This window comes from Globicephala melas, chromosome 11, assembly GCF_963455315.2.
Source record: "Globicephala melas chromosome 11, mGloMel1.2, whole genome shotgun sequence".
NCBI classification, from domain to species: Eukaryota; Metazoa; Chordata; class Mammalia; order Artiodactyla; family Delphinidae; genus Globicephala; species Globicephala melas.
This window is the reverse complement of record NC_083324.2, coordinates 67,259,764-67,282,045: the sequence shown is the minus strand read 5'-3', so window position 1 is coordinate 67,282,045 and position 22,282 is coordinate 67,259,764. Positions and strand designations below refer to the sequence as shown.

At 39.3% G+C, this 22,282-nt stretch overlaps 1 protein-coding gene across 2 annotated transcripts in view; it reads left to right on the top strand.

Moving 5' to 3' along the window:
- The window catches only part of BTBD9 (BTB domain containing 9), a 416,792-nt gene that overhangs the window by 294,308 nt on the left and 100,202 nt on the right, over positions 1-22,282 (top strand). For both annotated transcript variants that reach the window (XR_009565720.1, XM_030870842.2), the window contains exon 8: positions 13,447-13,636. Coding sequence is in view for 1 of the 2 variants with exons in the window: in XM_030870842.2 (XP_030726702.1) it covers positions 13,447-13,636 (190 nt within the window). In the remaining variant the exon portion in view is untranslated. The remainder of the gene's footprint in view (positions 1-13,446; positions 13,637-22,282) is intronic.

Genomic DNA, 22,282 nt, shown 5'->3' with positions numbered 1-22,282 from the left:
TGAGAACACAGATTATACTGACTGAAACAGACAAAAATGAAAACAAAGAAAAAAGGAAAAGAGGCTCAGAGGAATGGGTCGCCAGCATTGAAAAGGCAAGGTCTGGTTTCTTCCCATGGGCTTCCCCTGCAGATATGGAGAGATGGTCATGACTGAATCCTTTGGAATTGTGTTAGGAAGCAGCCTTTCCACGGTGCTGGGAACCGGGGCATATTTTGGAAAGGAAAAGTTTAAAGGGTTTTCTTCAGCAATGTAATGTGATATACTATATGATTGAAAAGTGATTTCTTTTTAATTGAAATATAGTTGATTTACAATGTTGTGTTAATTTCTGCTGTACAGCAAAGTGATTCAGTTATATGTATATACATTCTTTTTGTTTGTTTGTTTGTTTTGCGGTACGCGGGCCCCTCACTGTTGCGGCCTCTCCTGTTGCGGAGCACAGGCTCCAGACACACAGGCCCAGCGGCCATGGCTCACAGGCCCAGCCGCTCCGCGACATGTGGGATCTTCCTGGACCAGGGCACGAACCCATGTCCCCTGCATCGAAAGGCAGACTCTCAACCACTGCGCCACCAGGGAAGCCCTATACATTCTTTTTTAAATATTCTTTTCCATTATGGTTTATCACAGAATATTTAATATATTTATTTCCCTGTGTTATGTAGTAGGGCCTTGTTGTTTATCCATTCTATATATAATAGTTTGCATCTGCTAACTCCAAACTCCCACTCCATCCCTCTTCCGCCCTCTCTCCCCCTTGGCAACCACAAGTCTCTTCTCTATGTCTGTGAGTCTGTTTCTGTTTCATAAAAGTTCAACTCTGTCATATTTTATATTCCATATATAAGTGATATCATATGGTATTTGTCTTTCTCTTTCTGACTTACTTCACTTAGTATGATAATCTCTAGTTCCATCCATGTTGCCGTAAATGACATTATTTCATTCTTTTTTATGGCTGAGTAGTATTCCATTGTATATATATACATCTTCTTTATGCATTCATCTGTCAATGGACATTTAGGTTGTTTCCATGTCTTGGCTATTGTAAATAGTGCTGCTATGAACATAGGGGTGCATGTATCTTTTTAAATTATATTTTTGTCCGGATATATGCCCAAGAGTGAGATTGCTGGATCATATGGCAACTCTATTTTTAGTCTTTTGAGGAGCCTGCATACTGTTTTCCATAGTGGCTGCACCAAGAAAATTGATTTTTTTTTTTAACCTGATAGATAAAACCAGAAATGAATGTAACTTAGTGCCAGTGTTGCAGAATACATTTTTGTAGCTTTTTGATAGTTTCCAAGAAAAATGGGCTTGTGCTCTAATTAGCTATTGTTCATTTACAGCTGTTCAGACATAACAGCTGTGAGTATTTTTCCCTTTAGAGTAAGTTGACAGAAGGTTGGATTGCAGTTGGGTTGGAAGCTTGCCTGGTCAGCAACAAGTTCCTATGTAGGCCTGTGGTTAGGCCCCTAGGGTAAGTCCCCCTTTAAAAAAATAGTGTAGGTCTGTAGGGGAATATCTAGATGTGACCTTAAGCTGATAGTCCTAGTTGTCTTTTTGAAGGAAATATTTTGTAACTGAAAATCTTGGCAACAGAGAAGAATCTCCCTGAGACTGTTAAGTACTTGATGGCTGCGTGAACCACTGTGCTATTAGAAAACAATTTGCAATGAAAACAGCCAGGGAAACATTGCATGAAGCCCAACACAAGCACTATTTGTTTGTTTGTTTGTTTTTTTACTTGCTCACTTGTTTCTTTTTTTTTAAACATCTTTATGGGAGTATAATTACTTTACGTTGTTGTGTTAGTTTCTGCTGTATCAAGCACTGTTTTTGAAGATGACAATCCTCTGTTAAGTGCTAAGTGCTATTTCACTTTTAAAAACTGTTTCAAATGGGTTTTTCCCCCTATCTCTCAAAGGTGATCTCTGGAGACAGTTAAATAACATGTCAGTCTTATCTTTAAATATAGCTGGTACAGGTGGCCCTCAGGTCATGTCCTAGTGAAGTAATACTGCCTTTTAAAAAATTTATTACTCCTGAATTAAATTTACAGGCAGGCTGTTGGCCACCCTGGTGCTGTGTAAGAACAGAGGACAGTACAATTGTTTTCAGATCACTTTTTCTGCAGTTCCCCACAGTGTGAGTCATCCCAATATTCATACACTTGCAGAATGTATACACTTTGTTAACATGCAATTTTTGCATTCAGAAGCAGCAAATTAAATTTGTCTGAGCAGAATTGCTATGTGCACAGAGGGGGAAAAGTAATTTCTGCCCAGGCACTTCTCCTTTGCTCCTAGCACAGGCTATTGTAATAGGTATGTAGCTGAAGGATGGCAAAGGGAAAACCAGAAAGAGACAGATGTGAGATGCTGGGCTTTGGCAATATGGTTTTGTAAACAAAGTGACACAAATTGGGGCAGAAATTCCAGTGGGACAAGGGAGGAAACTGGAAGACTGGAAATACAGCACAAAGCTGAGCTCCAACCAGATGGTGTTTTTAATAAATTTATCAGACACATATGAAAGACGGTAATGAACATTCAAATGGGGCGTGGCCCGGCCCCTATGGGAAGAAAAACAGTATGGCACCTTCTGTGCATTGCAGTCAGTTAGAATCACTCTCTAATTTTTCCCAGGAAAAAAGACCACAGGATTTATTCAAACCATTGAGTAATTATTATGCAGTCCAACTAGGCAGGCTGAGGTTTGTGTTTCTAGGAAGAATTAATAACAGAATTTTTTCCTGCTGAAATGAAGGAAGTGGTCTATATTAGTAAACCCAGTGGTGACATTTAGGACAGACCTCTTCTCTGAGAACTCTTACAGTATGACTATAACCCGATAGCAATACTGTCAGGCATAAAAAAGCTTCCACAGTCTTTACAAGTCATGTTATTATATACATTCCTCCTCTTCCTCCTGTTCTCCCCCAAATGGTTTCCCTATCAGAAAATATTTCAGTCTACCATGAGTGACCAGTCTTTCTGTATGTGGGACAAAGTTTTAGGGGAAGAGAAGTTGCGAGAGCTGAAGGTATATGTAGTGCTTATAAAGCAGCTCTTCTGCAGTGGGCATGATTGTTTTCTTTTTAATGTTTAGGTCAAGACCCAGAGATTGATCATACTTCACTTTTTAAGAAAACTTTCCCTTAGAAAGCAGTTTTTTCTGCTTTATTCAGTAACTTTTAGATTTTCTAGCTTTTGGTAAGGAGCTATGTTAAGTGCCACACCTATATATGCATGCTTTTCCAGCTCTGATTCATTCTTTCAGCAAATATTTATTTAATAACTGCTATATGCTAGGCACTCTTTCTTATCAGTTGGGAATACAGCAGTGAAAAAAAGAAACAAAAGTTCCTGCCCTTATGAAACTCACATGCTAAATCTCCAATTGTCAAGTTAGATCAGATTGAAATACTGGTTTGGATATTAAGAATTGGCCCCGTGCTGGAATTATGGTCTCACCTTGGTCATTTACAGAAAGTCTTTATCCACAGCGTTTGTGCCCAGGTCCCTATCCTTCTCTTCTTTCCACCCGTTGGCATCATTTGGTCGTTATATTGTTAATTTCACTCATTGTTTAAAACATAGGAATGAGAATTAAGAAAAGTGCTGATCTGATTTTCTACCTTATGGAATAAGTAAGTTGCTTATCAAGTTGCTAGTAGAGTTCTAGCAAAAGCAATTTCTTGAAAGGAAATTTGGGAGTTGGTGTAGATTTCACTAATACAGTCTATCTCTGTGTATTATATGTGTCTATGTTTATCTGTGTTGGGCACCCTTTGTAGATCCAGACTTTGACTGAAAAACATTAATGAACGATGATGTCAAGATCAAAGTGGAAACCATGGAATACTATTCTCCAGCACATAGATATAGGATTTTTTGTTAATAAGGCACTGTTTTTGTTTTTGTTTTTGAAATGTTCTTTTTTTTAAAATCCCGACCAGGGATTGAACCAAGACCCACAGCAGTGAAAGTGTGGAGTCCTAACCACTGAACTGCCAGGGAAGTCCCAAGAAGGCAAAGTTCTTTAATGTAGCATATGTTAGACTACCTTAAGATTCCAGAGGGTCAGAGGGTGATATTACTAGGGCAGTTTTGCTTAGAGAAAATGTTGGAGACCGAAAGAATCTTCTTTAATAAATATTTCTAAATATGTCTTTAGAAAAGGAATTCTGAGTGCTTATCCCAGCCTTTTTTCCCAAAGAGCTTTAAACCATATCACTAATGATTTTATGATCGTCTCTGATGCTGCTGCATTAATTGACTAGTTAAAATCAGATCATCTAGGGATAAAATTGTGAAGCAGTAAGGTAGCTTAGGAGGAAATTGATAAACTCAGGGAGAGTCAACAAGGACAACCGTCTAGACCTAGTGGATACTACAGAGCACATCAGCATTGTAAAGAATCCTAAAAGGTTTATCCTTTCAAACCCTCTGAAATTACTTGCCATATTTCTGGTTTTCATAAAAACAGTATTAACATTTGTGGAATTTAAAAAATAACCAATATTCCATTTGTGGAAAAGAACATAAAGAACATATATGTAAAGTTTGGAGAGCAGGAACACTCACATGCTCACCACCCATCTTGAGAAATAGAATACTACCAAATCTTTTTTTTTTTCCATCTTTATTGGAGTATAATTGCTTTACAATGGTGTGTTAGTTTCTGCTTTATAAAAAAGTGAATCAGTTATACATATACATATGTTCCCATATCACTACCAAGTCTTTAAAGCCCTTTGTATGTTCCCCCCACAGCACATCCCTGCTATCTTCCTATCCGGAGGTCACCATTCATCTGAATTTGTGTTTACTACTCCCTAGCTCTCCTTTCTAATCTCACCACATAGGTGAGATTCACTAGGTTTCTATCACTGAACAATAGAAGTGGAATTGTACGCTTTGTATTTTTCTGACTTGTTCTTCTTAACCAACTTTCTTTGTAAGATTGACCCTTGCTAATACACATAGCTTCAGTTCACTTATTTTCAATACTGGGTAGTTTCTGTTTGACAGTGAAATTTTAAAACTCAGTGGACAGGTTAAACAGTAGATGAGACACACCTGGAGAGAAGCAGTGAACACAAACAATAATTTAAAGAAATTACCCAGAATGCTTCAAAAAGAGGTAAAGAGGAAAAAAATGAAAGGAAGGTTAAGAAGTAGAGAGGATAGAATGAGAAGTTCCAACAGAGGTCTAATGGGAATTCTAGAAGAAAAAAAAACAGAAAATGAGGGAGAATCAATACTCACAGAAATAATGGTTAAAATGTTCCAGACTTGATAAAAGCCATAAGTGCTTATATTCAGTCCTGAGCAGGATAAATTTAGTCTGCATCTAGGTACAACATAGTAAAATTGCAAAACACTAAAACCAAAAAGAAATCCTTAAAATTAACTGTGGAGAAAAAAACAAATTGCAGCAGTTAGAGGGATAGCAGACATAACAGTAGAAGCTAGAAGACTATGGAATAATATCTTAAAAGTGCTGAGGAAAAACAGCTTTTCACTTAGAGTTCTATACCCAATTAAACTATTTTTCAAGAGTGGTGGCAAAATATACTTTCAAGTAAAGACTTTGCTGAATGGATGTGTCTTAGAAGGAAGTTGAACCAAGAAGAAAGGAGGATATAAAAAAAGTAAAGGTGAATAAATTGGTGAATGTGAATAAATAAGTTTTGGCTGTATGAGATAATAATAATGATGACTGATTTTGAGAGTCTAAAACAAGGTAGAAGTAAAATGTTAGGTAAGAATAGCAAGCCAAGAGGCAAGATGATTTGTATGAAAAAGTGTTAAGATCTTTTATATTGTTCAGGAGAAGGGAATATGTGATTTTTAATTTTAGGCATTGTTAAGTCTGGTATGCATATATAGAATTTAGTAAAAGAATAGAAATAGAACATATAACTTCCCAATCAAATCAGTAGGGATAGCTGGTGGGGAAAATAAAGGAAATTCAATCCGTTAGAAAATAGAAACAGAGTAGACAGAGAGGCGGGGGAAGCAGCAGAGAAAAAAAAAACTTGTAAGTAGAAATAAAAGTGAGTTAATGGGACTTCCCTGGTGGCGCAGTGGCTGGGAGTCAGCCTGCCAATGCAGGGGACCCAGGTTCGAGCCCTGGTCCGGGAGGATCCCGCGTGCTGTGGAGCAACTGGGCCCATGCGCCACAGCTGCCTGGCCTGCTCTCTGGGACCCACAAGCCACAACTACTGAGCCCGGGCACCACAACTGCTGAGGTCCATGCACCTGAAGCCCATGCTCTGCAGAAGGAGAGGCCACTGCAGTGGAAGGCCCGCACACCGCCATGAGGAGTGGCCCTCTATCGCAGCCTCTGGAGGGGACCTGTGTGCAGCAACAAAGACTCAACACAGCCTAAAATAAATAATTTTTTTTTCAAAAAGTGAATTAGTATACATCAGTAATAACAATTAATATAAGTCATGTAAATCTGCCAGTTAAAAGACAAAGGACACTGAATTTTTCAAAAATCTAGTTATATGTTATCACAAGAGACCAGAAAAATAGAAGAGTGATGCTAAGGAAACAGTAGCCAAAATAAAGGCACTATATTTATTTGACATCAGAACATGTAGATTTTAGGGCAAAGGATTATTAGAGATAAAAAATTACACTACATAATGATGAAAGGTTCAATCTACCAGTTAGATATAATTCTAAAATAATATACACGAAATGATGTGTTCTCAAAATACATAAAGCAAAAATTGACAGAATTACAAGGAGAAATTGACAGATCTACAGTCATAGTGGGAAATTTAAACAAACCTCTCCCATTAATTAATAAACATGTAAGTGATTTGAACAGCTCAGTAAGTTTGATATAGTAGATATATATAGAACCATACACCTCCCAAATTAGAGAATACACATTCTCTTCAGGCACATGTAAAATATTTATAAGAACCATGAACTCGACCACAGAAAAGCAAATCTCATCAAATTCTACAAAGTCGGTATCATACAGACCACACCTTTTTATCCACATTACAGTGTAATTAAAAATCAGTAACAAAAACTTGAAAAGTTAAAAAACATTCTTATGAATAATTTGTGAAGCAAACAAAAATCTTAATGGAAATTAGAAAAAACTTAGATGCAATCAACTTTTAAAACACTTTATGTCAGAAAACCCAGATGGAGGAACATTCTACACCATAGTTGACTCTAATACTCTTCAAAACACTGTATATTAAAACTTAAGGGTAAAGATAAAGCAGGACTTAGAGGTAAAATATTAGCTTTAAATGCATTTATTAGAAAAAAAGAAAAGTTAATGTTTTGCTCATTATTTGCTTCAGATATTTAGAAAAAAATAGAATAAATCCAAAGGAATAGAAAGAAGAAATAATAAAAAGAGCAGATTTAGTGAAGTAGGAAATAAAGAAAATAATCAGCAAAATTGAAAATTGTTTTTTTGAAAACACTAATGTAGTAGACAAACATGTATAGGACTGACAAAAAAAGGAAGAAAAGGTACAAATAAAAATATTTGGGGGCTTCCCTGGTGGCGCAGTGGTTGAGAGTCTGCCTGCTGATGCAGGGGATATGGGTTTGTGCCCCAGTCCAGGAAGATCCCACATGCTGTGGAGTGGCTGGGCCCGTGAGCCATGGCCGCTGAGCCTGCGTGTCCGGAGCCTGTGCTCCACAACGGGAGAGGCCACAACAGTGACAGGCCCGCATACCACACACAAAAGAATTATACATATATATATATATATATTTGGAATGATAATGAGACCATACTGTGAAAATTTTTATGCTAGTATATTAGGATTTTTTTTTTTGTCCCACATCAAGGCTTACTGCTTTCTTTTTCTTTTTCATTTTCTTTTTTAACATCTTTATTGGAGTATAATTGCTTTACAATGGTATGTTAGTTTCTGCTTTATAACAAAGTGAATCAGCTATACATATACATATATCCCCATATCTCCTCCCACTTGAGTCTCCCTCCCACCCTCCTTATCCCACCCCTCTAGGTGGTCACAAAGCACTGAACTGAACTCCCTGTGCTATGCAGCTGCTTCCCACAAGCTATCTATTTTACTTTTGGTAGTATATATAAGTCCATGCCACTCTATCACTTCGTCCCAGCTTACCCTTCCCTCTCCCCGTGTCCTCAGATACATTCTCTACGTCTGCGTCTTTATTCCCGTCCTGCCCCTAGGTTCTTCAGAACAATTTTTTTTTTTTTTTAGATTCCATATATATGTGTTAGCATACTACTGTTTTTCTCTTTCTGACTTACTTCACTCTGTATGACAGACTCTAGGTCCATCCACCTCACCCCAAATAACTCAATTTCGTTTTTTTTTAAGGCTGAGTAATATTCCATTGTATATATGTGCCACATCTTCTTTATCCATTCATCTGTTGATGGGCACTTAGGTTGCTTCCATGTCCTGGTTATTGTAAAAAGAGCTGCAATGAACACTGTGATACATGACTCTTTTTGAATTATGGTTTTCTCAGGGTATATGCTCAGTAGTGGGATTGCTGGGTGGTATGGTAGTTCTATTTTTAGTTTTTTAAGGAACCTCCATACTGTTCTCCATAATGGCTGTATCAATTTGTATTCCCACCAACAGTGCAAGAGGGTTCCCTTTTCTCCACACCCTCTCCAGCATTTATTGTTTCTAGATTTTTTGATGATGGCCATTCTGACTGGTGTGAGGTGATACCTCATTGTAGTTTTGATTTGCATTTCTCTAATGATTAGTGATGTTGAGCATCCTTTCATGTGTCTGTTGGCAATCTGTATATCTTCTTTGGAGAAATGTCTTCTGCCCATTTTTGGATTGAGTTGTTTGTTTTTTTTGATATTGAGCTGCATGAGCTGCTTGTGAATTTTGGAGATTGATCCTTTGTCAGTTGCTTCATTTGCAAATATTTTCTCCCATTCTGAGGGTTGTCTTTTCATCTTGTTTATGTTTTCCTTTGCTGTGCAAAAGGTTTTAAGTTCCATTAGGTCCCATTTGTTTGTTTTTGTTTTTATTTCCATTTCTCTAGGAGGTGGGTCAAAAAGGATCTTACTGTGATTTATGGCATAGAGTGTTCTCCCTATGTTTTCCTCTAAGTGTTTGATAGTGTCTGGCCTTACATTAGGTCTTTAATCCATTTTGAGTTTATTTTTGTGTATGGTGTTAGAGAGCATTCTAATTTCTTTCTTTTACATGTAAATGTCCAGTTTTCCCAGCACCACTTACTGAAGAGGCTGTCTTTTCTCCATTGTATATTCTTGCCTCCTTTATCAAAAATAAGGAGACGATATGTCCGTGGGTTTATCTCTGGGCTTTCTATCCTCTTCCATTGATCTATATTTCTATTTTTGGGCCAGTACCATACTGTCTTGATTACTGTAGCTTTGTAGTATAGTCTGAAGTCTGGGAGCCTGATTCCTCCAGCTCCATTTTTCGTTCTCAAGATTGCTTTGGCTATTTGGGGTCTTTTGTGTTTCCATACAAATTGTGCAATTTTTTGTTCTAATTCTGTGAAAAATGCCATTGGTAGTTTGATAGGGATCGCCTTGAATCCGTAGATTGCTTTGGGTGTAGAGTCATTTTCACAATGTTGATTCTTCCAATCCAAGAACATGGTATATCTCTCCATCTGTTTGTATCATCTTTAATTTCTTTCATCAGTGTCTTATAATTTTCTGCATATGGGTCTTTTGTCTCCTCAGATAAGTTTATTCCTAGGTATTTTATTCTTTTTTGTTACAATGGTAAATGGGAGTGTTTCCTTAATTTCCCTTTCAGATTTTTCATCATTAGTGTATAGGAATGCAAGAGATTTCTGTGCATTAATTTTATATCCTGCTACTTTACCAGATTCATTGATTAGCTCTAGTAGTTTTCTGGTAGAGTCTTTAGGATTCTCTATGTATAGTGTCATGTCATCTGCAGACAGTGACAGCTTTACTTCTTCTTTTCCGATTTGCATTCTTTTTATTTCTTTTTCTTCTCTGATTGCTGTGTCTAAAACTTCCAAAACTATGTTGAATAATAGTGGGAGAGTGGGCAACCTTGTCTTGTTCCTGTTCTTAGTGGAAATGGTTTCAGTTTTTCACCATTGAGGACAGTGTTGGCTGTGAGTTTGTCGTATATGACCTTTATTATGTTGAGGTAAGTTCCCTCTATGCCTATTTTCTGGAGGCTTTTTATCATAAATGGGTGTTGAATTTTGTCAAAAGCTTTTTCTGCATCTATTGAGATGATCATATGGTTTTTCTCCTTCAATTTGTTAATATGGTGTATCACAGTGATTGATTTGCGTATATTGAAGAATCCTTTATGCTAGTATATTTGAAAACTTAAACAAAACACAAAATTCTCCTGAAAGGGCCAGGAATATCTAAGGTAATTTTGAAGAAAAACAGAGAAGAAGGCGAAGGAGAGGGAAGACAGGTGTTCAGTTTGTCAAATTTTATGATACTGTAAAATTATAGTAATTAAAACAATATGGTAAAGGCACAAGGCTAGGCAAATTAAGGAAACAGAGTACAGATCTTAAAAAGAGATTTAGATACGTATGAAAACTTTATACGTGACTAAAGTAACATAAACTAGTGGAGGAAAGCGATGAACTGTTCATTAAATGGTGCTGGGGAAATTAGCTAACCTTATGAATAAAAGGTGAAAGTAGATCTGTATTTAATAGCATACCAAAAATAAATCCTAAATAGATTAAAGAACCAAACGTGAAAAGCAAAGTTTGAGAACTTTTAGAAGAAAATATAGGGAGATATCTTTATAAATTTGGGGTTGGAAAGAATTTATATACAAGAAAGGGAAAACACAAATCATATAGGAAAAGATTAAATATTTCAACTCAACATTAACCAAGAAAGGACTGACATCCTGCCAATGAGGTAACTCATAGCCACAAGTGTAATTCCACTTCCGTATGTGTGTGTGTGTGTGTGTGTGTGTGTGTGTATAAATATATACATATATATGTCTTACATATTCCTTGAAGAAACTCTTACCTATGTACACAAGAAGACACGTTTGTAATCACAAAGAAAACAATGGTAACAATCTAAATGTCCCTTTGGTATATTTATACATTGAAATATTTTATATACTTTACACAAATGAACTAGATTTATCTGGCTATTGAACGTTCCTTCATCCTGGTTTAATGTTTATTGTAGACGTTAATATTGTTGACCATATATTCCCCTTCTTCTCCTGGGCACACAACAAGTTAGCCCTCTCCTAACCCCTTTGAAGTTAGGTAAGGCCCTGTGACTTGCCTTAGTGAACAAAATGTGAGCAAAGTGATGTGTGTTGCTTTGGGGGAGGAGTTTTAAGAGCCAGTGCCCAGTTCACTCCCTTCTCACTGCCGCTGTGATCGAAGAAGCATATATCAATCAACACAAAGCTTCCGTCACTAGGTTCCCTGCATGACGCAATGCTCAGAGTCACCTTGCTGATCATCGTTGAATGCATAGTGTGGGTGAAAAATAAATGTGTGCTATTTAAGCACCCGGGAGAATGGAGGCTGTCTCTTACTGCAGCTTAAGCTACCTCCAGTGTGATTTTATGTCTCAGCTCAGTTTATTGTGTATCTTGTGCCACTTCCTTTAGTTCTCTCTTCCAAATCACAGAACACTTCCCCTTTTCCATGAGATGGAGGTACCATGACTTAGCCTCTAAATATAGTCCTTTATCTCTTCTCCTTTCAAAGTCAGAGGGGGGCTTTTCTGTAAGCCCCTTCTCTGCCAGTACACTGCTCTCACAGGTTACTTTACCAGAGATTCTGCTTATTGCTTTAGAGTTAAGCTTCATAGTCAAGGGATTCATGGCCAGAAAATCCAGTCTCTCTCCCTTCCTCCTTCCCTTCCTCTCTTCTTTATCTGTGGATGGCTGTCCTTATCTACAGAGAGCAAAGCAAGCAGTGAAGGTATATGAGATGAGGGAGCAAGCAAGTAGTGAAGGTAGATGAGGGCTCGAGTACAGGCATGCCCACCTTTGAAAAGTTAATGCATTGCTTAGAAGATACATGGAAGATTATTTACTCTGCATCATTATAAAGTTAGAAATGTTTTGGCATGATAGTAGTACTGCTCACCCTCTCTCTTTGCATAGAGTATAATATTATACTGAAAAGTATAGTATATATCTAATAAGAAATTGTCTTTTTTTCAAGCCATTTTAAAATTTTGTAAAGTAAGCTACACATCTTGAATGTAAGTAGCTAAGGTTAATTGTAGATTTAGGTTAAATAATTTAAATTTCTGAAGAAAATCGCAGCACTAGTAAATGCACAAAAAAGGTCCCAGTGGACTTAAAAGGCTCTCACCTTTTATCATTCTCTTCTCAGCGTTTAGAGAATCTACATCATTTTTGGACAGCTATATCATTTTGTGGATACCCTAGACTTTTGTAAATGAACAGGTGGATGTGGACTTGAAGTATATAGAGAGACACAGAATCAAAACAGAGCTGGTGTTTCAGAATGCAGCAGTTCATGAACAAAGAGATGAGCGTATGTGTTGAATTGCTCAGAATAGTAAACAGACAAAAAAGGGAAATGAATCATGGCCGAGGGCAACTGTATATTCTGCAAAGGGATTGGTACCATGTCCCGGATTGTTTTCCTGCTTTATGAATTTTAAAATACTGAATCTATATATGTCATGCTTCTTTAAACAAACGTACTACATTTATTAAGTGTAATAAATATATACAGTTTAGAGAATACTAATAAAACAAGTGCCTATGTACCTATCGCCTCACGAGAATAGAAGAAAACCAGTAGTTTTGAAGCCCCTCCAGGATTTCATCTTGGAAATGAAATCAATTAATGTTTGGACACATTGGTAGGTGTCCCTCCAAGATTTCATCTCCCTCTTTCTCATACAAATGATCATGAATTTTGTGTAATAATTCCCTGGATTTCCTTTTTAGTTTTACATTTATATATGTATCCCTAAACAAATTATATTTTTAGTTTTGCCTTTTTAAAAAGCTTTGTATAAATGAACTCATGCACTGTGTTTTTCTGTGCCTTGCTTTTCTCACTCAACATTGTTTTCTGATTAATCAATTTGGATATAGCTGTAGTTAATTAATCTCAACTACTGTGTGGTTTCCCACTGTAGTAATATTTCACAATGTATTTATCCGTTCTATATTTTATGGGGTATCATGTTTCTTTGTAATAAAATTCTTTAGGGTTAATTGCTACATGTGGTTTGGTTTGTTCCAGCCTCAGGTTCATCTTTTTTGAAAGCTATTTGGCATGGAAATGTGTTCATATCTTGAGATAATCAAGATGCTCTAATTTCTATTTTATTATTGATAGTAATTAATTAATTTTGTTCATAGCACACTGGTGGGATATATTTGGCTTCTTTATCTTGACGCTGAATCTTGTGTTGGATTCACAGTTCCCATGGAGAACGTTGCAACAATTGCTGATTGTGCCAGCGTGATTGAAGGAGTCAGTCGGAGCCGAAATGCCTTGCTGAATGGGGACACTAAGAACTATGATTGGGATTCTGGCTATACATGTCATCAGCTAGGAAGTGGTGCAATTGTGGTTCAACTGGCACAGCCATACATGATTGGGTCAATACGGTAAGAAGATTCCCTTTCATTTATTACTTTTAAAATGGAAGACACGTGCAAATTGTGTTTTGGTACATTGACGATCCCAGTAACTTCAGTGAAGATACTCTTCTGTTCTTTGCTCTAAAAATGGAGAGGAGGAGATGGAAAAGGAGGGACAAAGATATACAAGGTGCTTGTTTGGATTTTCTGGTGGGGAGATGCACCAAAGTTAGACTTGTGGAGGGACTAGTTTAGATTTGTGGAGGGCGAGGACTAGGGCCTCTCCCTGGATACAGCACAAGTCTCAGTTTGTATTGGTTAGGAACTTACAGGATATCAAAATCATTTTCAACTCGAATAAATGACTTTATATATGAACCAAACAGATCTGAATATGAAACCTGGTTCTAAAAGATCTTTTTACTAATCTTCACGTCTGGGTTTTTGGTTGTTTTCGTTTTGTTTTGTTTTGTTTCGCTTTGTTTTAAGAAGGGAACTTTAACCCACTATTGCTTGATTTGTAGGATCATATAATTTTAAAATGTGACACTGGTGACATCTCCCAGAGGATATACTTTAGTTCAAGAGAGTCATCTGGGTCTCAAATAGGCTGCCCTTTTTTTTTTTTAAGGTTCTAAGAAGGTCTCTGAAAGACTAATGTTGTGTGTGTGTGTATATATATATATTTTTTAACACAAGATATTTTACATTATATCTTAGCCTGCCAGAGGTAGAGATGTTGGTGAGACATGACTGCCTTCCTGTCATCATGCTGTACCACATTTTCCTTACTGCTTCCTGTTCTCATTTTAAAGTTAGTATGTGTAAAGAAAGAAACAGCACAAAAAATAAGGTAGTGGGATTCTAATAGACAGAGGTTTATTGATGTCTAAGCTAATAACTGCAGAGGTTAATGCTGCTTGTCGGTTCCCTGGGGTACCCTGACAAGTGATGCTGGATTTCTTGGAGAATTCAGACTGTTGGTTTCTTCATTTAAATTTTCAACCTCTTTTCATAAAGGGCCACATACAGGCTGAGTACCACAGGCAGCAAATCACAGATAAAGAAGCCTTGAATTCATACTGCAGGCCAGACAACTCACTTTGTGCTTAGGAAGGGGGAGGACACAAGCCACAATCAGTGTGGACAAGCTAGCAGTATAAATAAACTTCCGTCAGATAGCCATCAACGCACCCTCCTTCCTTCTTCTCAGCTGCATGCATTAACTAAAGTAATCATAAGCCATCTATTTAATAAGTCATTCTAGAATCTTTGTCATAAATGGTGTGAAACTTATCTGAATATTTCCCATTACAATCTTTTTCTCTTTACCTTAAAAATCTGGAAAACAGTTGTCCTTCTCTTGTCTTAGAGTCTGCACAAATTCTTGACGATTACCAATCGTGTCTCTGAGATTGCATCTGCAATTTCTTTCAGAAGGCTTGGTGTGTAACTCATCTGAGCAGGAGACTTGAAATCATTTAAAATGACTAGATACTTTCTTTCACTTCACCTATTTGGGGCTTCAGTTTTCTCTTATCTTTGTTCTGCCATTTCTAATTTGAAAACCAGTCTTCTTGCCAATGAAGATAGAAGCAAACTGGCAGCTTAGCAGCTCTGCCCACTCTCTTTTAGTGTTCCCTGTATTCTGTCTGCTTACCTGGCACCCCACATTCTCTACCCCCCATCCAACAACGGTCCCTGTGCATCTCAAAGCAATATGTCAGAAATGGAATTCCACCATTCTCCCCTTTCCCTGCTCAAGTTGCCTCACACTGCGATTTCCTCATCTGATTTAGTGGTACTGCTCATCCACCCATCCACTGAGCCAAAAACATGGAAATCTTCCTAAACTCCTTCCTTTCCCTCACCTCCCCCACTGAACCAGTCAGCTGTCAATACCAGCTCCTACATATCTCACAAATCCTTCCTCTCTTCCCCATCCCCACTGCCATCACCATAGTTGCATCTTTGTAGTTTCTCTTCTCTACGTAGCTCTTCCCCACCTGCAACCATCTCCCACACTGTTACCACAAATCTGATGTGGTCATGCCCCTTCTTAAGAGGATTCATGGCTACTATTTGCCTTAAGGAGAAAGTTCAGACAACGGCATTAAGAACATGTGACTTGGGCTTCCCTGGTGGTGCAGTGGTTGAGAGTCCGCCTGCCGATGCAGGGGACACGGGTTCGTGCCCCGGTCCGGGAAGATCCCACATGCCGCGGAGCGGCTAGGCCCGTGAGCCATGGCCACTGAGCCTGCGCGTCTGGAGCCTGTGCTCCGCAACGGGAGAGGCCAAAACAGTGAGAGGCCCGCGTACTGCCAAAAAAAAAAAGAACATGTGACTTACTTCTCTCCGTACAGCCTTGTCTCCTGCCTCTCCACCACCCCTACACGTACTGTCTCAGCCTATCCAGCTACTTGCAGTTTGGCATGTGTCACCCCTCTCTTACCCCATGCCTTCAACTCTTAGAACATGCTGTTCTCCTTACATGTGTGTCTCACTACCTTCTCATCACCCCTTTTTACCTGGCTCTTATAAACCCTTCAAGACTTCACTCCTTTGGGAATGCTTCCCTAACCTTCTGTCATCTCCTGGGCTGATTTAGCCATCCCTATTCAATGATTCCGTACATTCTGTATGTAATTCCTCCCAGAGCATTTGTCATGTTTGTATTATAATTGTTTACTTGCTGCCTCCTCCCAGCCTCACCCGATATATGAAGCCTGTGACAACTCAAAATAAGTGTTCCTTGACAGATTGAATGTGCAGATGAGGTAGTCTATCAAGATAGAAGGGGAAATTATAGCGGGTATAGTGGGAGATCCAGAATTTTAGATCGAGCAGGGACCTCATGAGGTCATTGCCAAGGTGACAACTCAGAAAGAGACAAACAAGCTTTTCATGTGGCAAGGCTACCTTGGCCTCTAGCTCTACTCAGTCAGAGATGTTGAATCTGACTCCAGATAAAAGGTGTTACTGGAGCTTAAGAGAGACAAGAGAGAACCGTGCCATTTGGTTTTCTTTAAATGTGGAAAAAGAATGGTTCTCCCCAAACAATTTCTTTTTCCTGACTCAGAGGGGGATGATGAGCATGAGCACAACCAAAGGCAGAATTGTGTATCTCAGCACAGCGTGAAGCCTCCACCTTCCTTAAGCCCAGCTATTGCTTTTGCAGTGAGAAAATCCATGCAATTGAAGCCCCATGAAACTGGCTGAACACTCAGAGAGACACGTCCCTATGAAACTAACATTACGTTGTCAGGAACTGCATTTGCCTCTTCTGTGACATTATCAATAAGAAAGGGAGAGGTATTTCTTAACCACCAATGCCTCTGGGTGATGCTGGATATCTCTGCAGGCCATGGTTAGCAGCAGCTGATGTGCCCAGATAGATGTTTATTGATAGGAAACTAGATCAGTGGTGTCTCTTCATGGGGATGGGTAACTGACAAATGACAGGTTGATTAGTCAGTGACATTTGACCCATGGCTTCTATTGCTTGTGATGACTCACTTGCTTTCCTAGTCACTGTATCCAAAGAAGCCCAGATTCCAAATCAACACCTCGAGGGAGAGCATTACAGAGCTGAGTGACTAACACTTTCTCCGTCTAAGAGGGAGGAGATCTGGCAGTTCTGGAACCTCTTCCTCTGGGGGCCCAATCACAAGGTATACTGACTATAAAATTTCAGGTTTCTTTGTAGATGGTGAACACAGAGGCAAATGTCTCAAACATGGATTATCTTGATTACTGCATTCTTTATTCCTGAGAGAGGACAGAATTATTGTGTGGATAAGATTTCTTTTGTTTGTCTGTTTTCATCCACATAAACCATTTCTTCCTTTCCTGAGCGTTTCCCCTGTAGCTGGGTAGGCAAGCAGAGCTTCTTTCTTTCTTTTTTTTTTTTTATTTATGTATTTATTTATTTTCGGCTGTGTTGGGCCTTCGTCGCTGCGCACAGGCTTTCTCTAGTCACGGCGAGCGGGGGCTACTCTTCAGTGCAATGCGTGGGCTTTTCATTGTGGTGGCTTCTCGTTGCAGAGCACGGGCTCTAGGCGCACGGGCTTCAGTAGTTGCGGCATGCGGGCTCAGCAGTTGTGGCTCACGGGCTCTATAGCGCAGGCTCAGTAGTTGTGGCACGTGGGCTTAGCTGCTCCAAGGCATGTGGGATCTTCCCGGACCAGGGCTCGAACCCATGTCCCCACCCATGTCCCCTGCATTGGCAGGCGGATTCTTAACCGCTACACCACCAGGGAAGTCCCCAGCTTCTTTCTTGACAGACAATGCCCACAGCTAACCACAGTCAGTGGGAACCTAGTCCTGCTAGTGAGTCTGGTATGGCAAGTACCCTTGTGGATCCTGGAAAGGCTGACCTTGAAACCTGATCTCTGACTGTCTCCTCCTCCCTTCATTTTCTTTCATTCAACATTTTTTGAGCTTTTAACTGTGTGCTAGGCACTATTCTAAACCCTGGGGCTACAGCATTGAATCCAGAAAACAAACATCAGTTTTCTCACAGAACTGACATTCTTGTTGGGGGAGGGGGCAGTGGTGGATAACCAGTAAACAACACTATTTGTAATATGTCAGATATTTCAAAGATGGAGCCATCAGAAGGGAGGACTAGGGGGCTTCCCTGGTGGCGCAGTGGTTGAGAGTCCGCCTGCCAAGGCAGGGGACACGGGTTCGTGCCCCGGTCCGGGAAGATCCCACATGCCGCGGAGCGGCTGGGCCCGTGAGCCATGGCCGCTCAGCCTGCGCGTCCGGAGCTTGTGCTCCGCAACGGGAGAGGCCACAACGGTGAGAGGTCCGCGTACCGCAAAAAAAAAAAAAAAGAAAGGAGGACTAGGGGTTGGAGACAGCACAGCTTTAGATTGGGTGTTCAGGAAGGTCTCACTGTGCAGAGCCTGAAGGATGGGAAGAGTAAGCCATTGGGGGACCTGGGGGATGAGCCTCACAGGCAGAGTGCCAAGGCCCCGAGGCAGAGCACGTGAGGCAGGTTGCAGGAGCAGCAAGGAGGCCAGGGTGGCTGGAGTAGAGTGAGGGAGGGGAGGAGAGTAAGAGGCAAGGCGATGGAGGTGACTTGCAGAGGTGACATCCCTGAGATGTTTTGTTACTGTTTCTATATTCAGTCACCAGCTCCCCAAACCATCCCACCCACCACCACAAACCCATCCCAGTGTTTCATTAGCACCATTAGAGGAGAGTTTTCTTTGCTGAGGAGAGGAGGGGAGGAGCTGGGGAGCCATCGTGCCTTTAGGAGCCACCTTCTTTGTTCCTGACCAGCCTTTGTCCAGTCAGCTCCCAGGAAAGAGACAGCGGGAGGCGTCCTAGTCCTTGCAGTTTATATGAAACTTTCTCCCCATCTTTGGTGTTTATTTCTCTTTCCCAAGAGCCAGAGCAGGCAGTATAACTTGGAAATAAAGGAGTTTGTCTTTGTTTTGTTGCTAGGTTTACAGGCACAGTGTAACTTGTTCATTTTATTTGAGAGAAAAAGAGAGAAGTTGCCTGGAATGTGCCTTAAAAGTGGGTAACTAGTAGTAATTATATTATTTTCATGCCTTTTTTAAAAACATTAAAATTTAAATAACAGGAAATCTTCAGAGGCCTGACCACATAAAACGACCACATAGTAACTAACCAAATCTACCTAAGTCTTAGTTTATAGTCCCTCTGTCGCCTTAGTTTAAGACTTATTATCTTTCTACTTGCTAATCATGATATCCTTTTAAGTATTTTCAGGTTAGTATGAGAAATCACATATGCTGTGCATTAGGCATGTGTATTACCCAGTCTTTTTCAGCTAGTAAGTGACAGCACTTTGTTGAAACCCTCATTATTAGTCAATTAACTTAACAATTCTTACATTAGCTTGAAAATGATGGTTTTGTAATTGATAATGCAGTACTGTAAGTAAAATACCCGTAATGCTTTAACTAACCTAATTGTGAGTAGGTAGGCTGTTGGAAGATGAAACAGTGCAGGTAGATGCAACTAAATAAACCCATAGTCTCTCTGGGTGTTATGAGGATTAAGGAGTTAATGACACAAAAATATTTTGAGTTCCTCAGTTGGAAAATGTTCTATGAATATAATATGTTAGGACAAAATGGATCTAACCCAAAGTATGTTCTTGGTGGGTATCCATAATCTCTTTAGTCTGTCGGGAGGAGGTTTTTACTTTGCAATAGGAAAAAAAACCCAGTTCTACCACTTATAAAAGTTAATCTGGCACAGAATTTCTGAACCACAAATCAGTTTATGCCTTGCAGTTATTAAACATAGATAAAACAAAGCAATAGAAAGTTAATCCTTTTTAAAAAAAAATTAGATATGTCGCTGTGCTCCTTATTCATCCCAGCATATATTTCCTTCTCTTGGAGCTGTTAAGCCCACACCCAGTTCAGCTGCCCTTTCACTATTGTGTGGCTGCAACCATTCTAGATTATCTGTTCAGTTTGTAAATCAGAAATCCCTTTTTCACTGCTGTTTTTCCTTCTTCCCACTGCTGACCACCCTGCCAAGCTATTGCTCATCCACTTCCCTCCCAAGGATAAGCACAGAAAAGAAAAAGGAGAGGAATCACAAACCATTCCATTCTGTGTCCTGTTTAATAGCTCCAAATGAAGGCTTAGTCCATGAAGGTGGGGAGAGAAATTGAACCAATGACTCAAATGATGTTTTGTAATTATTTGAGTATTTTCTACGTCTGTGCAGCCCTCAAGTTCTTGTAGAACCACAGATAATCTCAAGTTGAAGATAGTGATTGTAGTATTGCGATGGACTTGGGTCTTTGCAATGATTTCCAAGTGCCTAGTACAGTACTCTGTGCTGTGAGTACTCAATAAACACTCATTGACTGAGCTGACAACATAGAATGTTGGTGCAACTAAAGGGAGTTCTGTCTATCAAATAAATTGGACATCATATTTGCTCAGTGTGTCTGTTCTAAGTATATGTGAGGAAACTGCTAAAGATCTGGCACCTCCAGCAAATGACTAAGACGAAACTCTGGTGTTAGGTGCTGACAGGAGCACAGGTAAGGACTCTTGCCTCAAGTTTCATGCTGCTTCCATTTCATTCTATCTGAGTGCTGCACAGGCAGGCATACATTTATTTACATTAGAACACCCTTCTTTGCAACCTAGAGAGCGAAAAGTTTCCTTTTTATAGTCTAAAGAATACAACAAACTTCTAAAAATATGACTCCTCTGGCTTGGATTAAGATTGCCTATAATTCTAGTCAAAATTGGAAAGATATTTTACCAAATTTGCTTCATATCAGTCATGTCACAGCCCTGAACCAAGGAATTCTTCCTTGTCTTGCTGATCCATGATTTATTTACCAAACGTTGTTTCTCTCACAGCCTATCTGCATCGCACTAAAGTCTTCTCTTATCACCCTCAGACCTCAGAACTCTGGTTCCAAGAAAAATTGTTGAATAAAAAATTATAGTTGTGGTTCTCAGTAGATGCTGGAGTCTGAACTGTCATGAATACTAAGGCGACCAGAAATCCTGGAGCCTGGAAACAGCAGAGTTTTGGCGAATGGTAAATATGTCTCAGCTAGTTTCATCCCAGATGTATCTCAAAACCAGAAAGTATTGCTATGGCAACTAAATTGCTTGTTAAAAATACAGGAGGGGGGCTAGAATTCAGATGTTCTTTGGAAAAACAGGAAAGGTTAAATGCTCCCCCCAAAAGTGTGTATGTGTTTGATTTACCTCACATGTCAACCATTTATTTTTCTTGAGCGATTAGAGGAGTTGACAACTAGTCATCATAAAATATAGCTGAATACATGAAAAGAAAAATCCTTTCAGTTTTCAAAGATTACCCATCAAGAAGACATTTTTACAGAGGATATCACCCCATTTGACACAATGTTTCATGCACAAATGTATGTTCAGTAATTATCCAGAATCGTTCATTTGATACCCCTCTGAAACAAATACTTTACCAGTATTGCTGTAAACAATCATTTTAAAAACTGGAATCATTCACCTTGGAAGATCAAATGAATGGAAAGCATCAACCTTCTCCTTCTGTGGTTTTACTTTGACAGATGTTCCAAACACTGCTTCCCCCAAGATCAGCCATACAGGATCACAGAAATGTGGCTGTTCTCTTCAGGGGTAGCAGAAGCATAGGACTTTCAGCAAATTCACCAAAATTTCTACAGATTTAATACATCAAATTGCTTGAATCTATCTTTTGAGTATTAAGTAAATGAAGCTATTCTGAAATCTGATGAAGGGTCACCTTCATTTAAGAAATTACTCCTTGAATTAATCCAAAACAGTAATCTATCTTTCAAAACCTTCAATCCTCAGATACTCTTAAATGAGAAATTTTTTTCCCGAGGAGCCCCAATTTGTCACCTTGTTAAGATGCTTTTGGTGCATCATGGTAGCACTTGATGTCTGTCTGTCTGTCTTGTCTCTCTCTCCTCTCCCTCTCTCCCTCTCTCTTTAAACTTTGCCCTTTGTAACCTGGTAACCACAGAGGCACTTGACCAAAACATTCTTGTATCTTTAGTGAAGAACAAGCAGAAGCACTGAGACAAGAAAAACTCTTCCACTTCCCCTTCTTGCTTCTTCCCCATCCATCCACTTCCATTCTGCATCCTTCTCTTAGGAAAAGTGATTATGATGACAGGCTGGTTGGTAC